Raw genomic sequence first — 5198 nt, 5'->3', positions numbered from 1 at the left:
AGGGATTTTGATAATGGGTAGTTGACTTGACTACTTTTGCATAGTGAGGTCTGTTGATATTAAAAATGGTTAGTTGCATCTTTGGTGTTTTTTCTTTTATTTTAAAAGGATTGGTGGGAAACAATACAAATAACAATACTCATCACTTCTAACACTACGGTTAGCATTGCTATCAGCTTTAGGTATCTGCTTCTTAATTAATTTTAACTTTTTTGTCTATACTGTACTGTATTTTACCTGTGTTTACATAAGATCCAACTAATAGGTTTGTTCAAAATAAATCATCCCACACAATTACAATTGAACTACTTTTTGTTGTTTTGCAATCTTGCAATTCCGTCAGAAATTTTCTTCACCTAAGATGTGTCCCTCTGTAATAACACGAAAGAAGAAGAAGAAGAGAAGCGGCAAATCAGCGTATGGCAGACCCACCTTAGAAGTTTCAACAAGAATTTTAAGACAATGAAATATGGTGAACAATTAAATTATTAACCTTGATACATACACATGTATTGATCTGTTGCTGTTTTTTTAAGATCATTATAAACCACAAGGAAAGAGTGACAGTGGGAGTGGCTTGCAACAGAACAATGGAGGCAATCCATTACAATCCCCCCATTGCAACTGATATGGTAGTCCTGCTTCACAGGTTGAGTATGCTATTGTGAGCACCGTAGAAGTCGCCTTTGAGGAGAACATTATAATAAACAAGTTTTAGGTGAAAACCAAAATGAATTGTATTTGTATAATGTGACCTCTGCAAAAGGTTATTTGTGCTTTTATTTCATTTTGGTCCTGGCTGTTGGCTTCATGAGAAGCTTTGGTTAATAATTTCAGTGTATTTTATCTTTCACATTTTTTTATTTGTAAATGTAGCACCTCCTCACTCAGTGCTAGAAATTGGTCATTGTTATCAGTTTACCATAGTAACCTCCAGCTATTAAAATGAAGACTTTAAAATAAGAGCGGCTATGTTGCTGAATAACAACAATCCCATCAACTGTTCCTAAGTTGACAATGTCTAATAATGTTAAATAAACCCCATCCTCACAATTAAAAGTAAGCGATATAGCTATACAGAATCCGTTTAGTTAAAAAAACTTGCATTTTTTTTTAAACTTGCACATTGGTTTTATTTTTGTGATACAGTTTTATTCAGTCAGAAGTGCCATCGTTCCATCCCTTTGTCTATCTGACCTTTATTTTCTCGTTACAGAAAATACTGATTCCAGCTTGGTCATTTGATAAAAAAAAGCATTTTCCTCTTTATGTATATAATTTTTTTATTACTACAAAAAGGACCTAAGCTGCCAAAATTGTTTGATATGGAATGTATTGGTTGGACGCCCCTGTGTTGTTCACCAGCGACACGCATTCTAGAATGATCATCATACAGATTCGCAAATTCGCTACTTCTGCCTTTTGGGCGTCTTAAGGCTTCCGTACTGCTACAGATGGCGCTGCTAAAGATGCGGATATTATAGCTTTATGCTATTTTCCCCAGCTGTTAATATCACAATAACACAGTTTTTTATTCGAGGTGTAACTTGGACGGACGATTTCCAAAATAGACATAACATTTCGTATTCGTTTATTTTCGGAGAAGAGTGACATTTCCTTTGTTTTGTGTAAGTTTGTGTATATTGTGCTTGTCACCTTCTGGGCCTATCATCCTTTCGTGACCGATTACGTTACTGGAGAAAATGATTGTTTTAGCATTTTCAGTTTTTGCAGAAAAGGGTCGACTGTGTTTATCACTAAAGCGTGTTGGATTATTTGGTTTGGACGAGGAGGATATTGACTGTAGATGTTGTTATCAGACGATATTTTGTTAGAAGCACGTGTAGAAGATCGCGGTTCATTCCCGAATGTATAATTATTAACACCATCACATAACGTTAGTTATGTCTGTGTGTTGTGCAAATAGTGTAACGATAAAATATTTGAAATACAACTATTTACAGCACGGAAAGCAAATACTGGTTCTATAAAAATGGCTGCATGTCATTTTCGTCGATTGATTTTATAGGCTAAATGAAAACGTTTATAGAGTAATGGACTTTAGAAATGAAACGGGTGCATTGTAAAGTTGAGCCAAGGCTTTAAGGGAAGAAGGTTGTGAGGACCTAAAAACAACTTGTCCTTCGTTTGTGGTGATGATGTGAAATTGTGTTTATAATGGAGCATTGTTTTATTGTTCATGTTTGATCAGGTGTCTGTTGTACTTTAGATCTCAACAACTTGAGTAGGAATATGTTGCTGTAATCTATTGTCTGGTTTTGACTTGTTAATGGTATATTGAAAGTATTATTAAAATGAAAACAGAAACGGTATTATTAGTAATACTTTTTAGCTGTGTTAGTTGTAATTTCTAACTTTTGTAATGATGTTTCTCTCTGGAAGTGGAGTCAGTTTATAAGCTTTAATTGTAAACCAAGTTTTTTTTACATGCCGAAGCTAAAAGGTGCTAAACTTGTCTTTCCTGTTAATCTCAAAAGTTTGGGTTCATTTTCTGGAATAAGTTATTATGGCTCATGGTGTCATTGGATTTGCATTTACTGTATATGTTAGGTTATTGTTTCGCAACAAAACTTGGTTGTTCAAGATTGGTTTGCACACTATACCTTGGAGCTGTTTTCAATATTTTGATGTGCAGGGAACGTTTGTGTCAGCTATAATGCTATCATATGTGCCCCTTCTGTCTGCAGGTGCTGTTGTGTGTGCTCCATCATGGCTGTGGTCATCCGATTACAGGGGCTCAGAACCACGGCTGGTTCTGAGGACATTCGCAATTTCTTCACTGGCCTCAAAATCCCTGATGGTGGGGTTCATATAATTGGTGGGGAGCTTGATGAAGCGTTTATGATATTTGCATCTGACGAAGATGCGAGACGGGCCATGACGCGCTCTGGGGGCTGCATTAAGGGCTCCCCTGTTAACTTGCTTCTGAGTAGCAAGTCAGAAATGCAGAAGGTTCTTGAGGAGAGCACTAGAAGGTCAGAGTTGAAAGGCAGGGGGATGTACGAGGAGGGTGGTAAAAGACCTTCTATGGAAACGGGTCCTCCGCAGTTCAATAAAGACCCGAGAGCAGACATGCGAAGGGTCGACCATCAAGAGAGGAACAGACCATCTCCAAATTCTTTCATTGACACGCGAAGCCAGAGGGAAGAGGGTGTGTCTGAGAGGGATGGTGTTTATCTAAAGTTGAATGGAATGCCGTACTCTGCAACCAAAGAAAATGTACGTAACTTTTTTGAAGGGTTACAAATTGAAGATATGCTCTTTTTGAGGAATCATCGTGGAACATTCAACGGACAAGCTTTTGTACTGTTTGTTACCGCAGAGGATGCCATCGAAGGTCTGAAGAGAGATCGAAAATATATGGGACCACGGTACATACAAGTAACAAGATGCTCAGAAGAGCAGTGGCTGATGGCAGGAGGGCTTGTTAAACCAGACGGTTCAAAGAGACAATCCTTAGATCGGACGAGATCTCAATCTCCTGCTTCCTACAGGTCACGGTCTCGTTCCCCCACCAGTGATGAATACTGTGTCTTGTTTGAGAACTTGGCTATTGGCATTGAGAAGAGAGAATTGAGGGCACTGCTGAATCCGATTTCTTTGAAGGACGACCAAATTATTATCTTTGCCCAAAAACAGGACGATAGGACCAAGTCGGCTATCGTGGTGTTTAGAAATCTTACAGATTATTGCGCTGGGTTGGCTCATCATAAGGACACATTGGTGAATCGTGCTGTGTATGTATCCCCTATCTCCAAGGAAAAAATGGTTGGCATGTTGGAATCGTCTGTTGACGGACAGAATGACAGAAAAGGTTTGAGGCGATCAGCTGACGTGCCCCAGACTCAAAAGGATACTCCGGACTCGGAGATGAAATGTGTCTACGTACGCAACCTTCCCTTTGATGTTCGGAAAGTGGAGATCATGGACTTCTTCCATGGGTTCGCGCTCTCTGAGGATAGGGTTATTTTATTGCATGATGAAAGAGGAGCTGGGCTTGGTGAGGCTTTGGTGATCTTTCAGTCGGAGGAGGTGGCCGTAACGGCACAGTCCCTGAATGGACGGAGGTTTCTTGGATCACAAGTCATGCTCAAGTGCATTACAATGGCCCAGATGAGGGAATTTGGCGTGAATGACCACTCAACGGTTAGCCTGCAAGGACAGAACTATCCGAGACCACAAGAAGTTTTCAATGATGTTCCTTGCTTTAATAACCAGATGCAGGCAGAAGATTGCAATATGCAGCGTGGTTTTGGAGGTGATTGCTTTGAGCCTAATTTTAACTGTAATAATGCATTTAGACCCGGACCGGATGGAAATGGCCATCATGGGAATGGAAAACCTGACCAACAGTTTGAGGGACCGACGGGTATCAAATTGCTCAATCTACCCTCGCAGATAAGAATCGATGAGATTTATGATTTCTGCTACGGATACAGAGTGATACCAGGATCTGCCTCTTTGCTTTATGATAGAAATGGAGCTCCCAGGCGGTGTGCGACTGTGGTTTTTGAAACCCACAGAGAGGCACTCACTGCTCTGCAGGAATTAAATGGAAGACCAATTGGCACCAGGAAAATTCAGGTTGTGTTCGAGTAGATATCCACTAAGAACAGTTTCAAAGGAACTGGTGTAGTGTCTCTTTGTTGACTCAAGACAAACTTTTAAAGGAATGTGCAAGTAAAAGCATGTTTTTAAAAACATTTTTTTAGTTAGATTCTCAAATTTGCTGATAAAGTTCTGCTTTGCTTTATAACACCACATTATGTTATAACAGTAACCATCATCTGATTTCAAATATTTTGCTGTGTTTGGCCACTTTTGATATTCAAGTTCATCTTGTACGATGTGTGTTTTATCAGACTACTAATTTGTTTCTTTTTTCAAATGTACAAATGTCAGTAATATTAGCTGTCTGATTAAGAAAAAGATTTAACATGTGTTCTTGATAACATCCCTGTGAAATTCTGTCAACCGTTTTCTCGTCCACTGAAAAGAATGTGATTGTCATTTTGAAATGAGTTTTGTTATTGACGCTTCTTTTACTTTCATTCTCGATAAAGGAGTCAGTATTATCCAGTAAACATTGTAATCATAAATAACATTTCTGTACGATTGTTAAATTCTTTGCATTCATAAATTGTTTCTCATTCACAAACTGCATGTGTCTGCTATCA

The 5198-nt window shown here is 38.8% G+C and overlaps 1 protein-coding gene across 1 annotated transcript; it reads left to right on the top strand.

Annotated features, from left to right (window-relative positions):
- The first annotated feature begins 1422 nt into the window (after positions 1–1422).
- Positions 1423–5174, top strand: rbm12bb (RNA binding motif protein 12Bb). The gene is made up of 2 exons (XM_056763309.1): positions 1423–1628; positions 2709–5174. The coding sequence occupies exon 2, from the start codon at positions 2731–2733 to the stop codon at positions 4618–4620; it is 1890 nt and encodes a 629-aa protein (XP_056619287.1). The 5' UTR covers positions 1423–1628; positions 2709–2730; the 3' UTR covers positions 4621–5174.
- The last annotated feature ends 24 nt before the right edge of the window (positions 5175–5198 follow it).

This window comes from Triplophysa dalaica, chromosome 12 (genome assembly GCF_015846415.1).
Source record: "Triplophysa dalaica isolate WHDGS20190420 chromosome 12, ASM1584641v1, whole genome shotgun sequence".
NCBI classification, from domain to species: Eukaryota; Metazoa; Chordata; class Actinopteri; order Cypriniformes; family Nemacheilidae; genus Triplophysa; species Triplophysa dalaica.
This window is presented reverse-complemented; position numbering and strand designations above follow the sequence as displayed.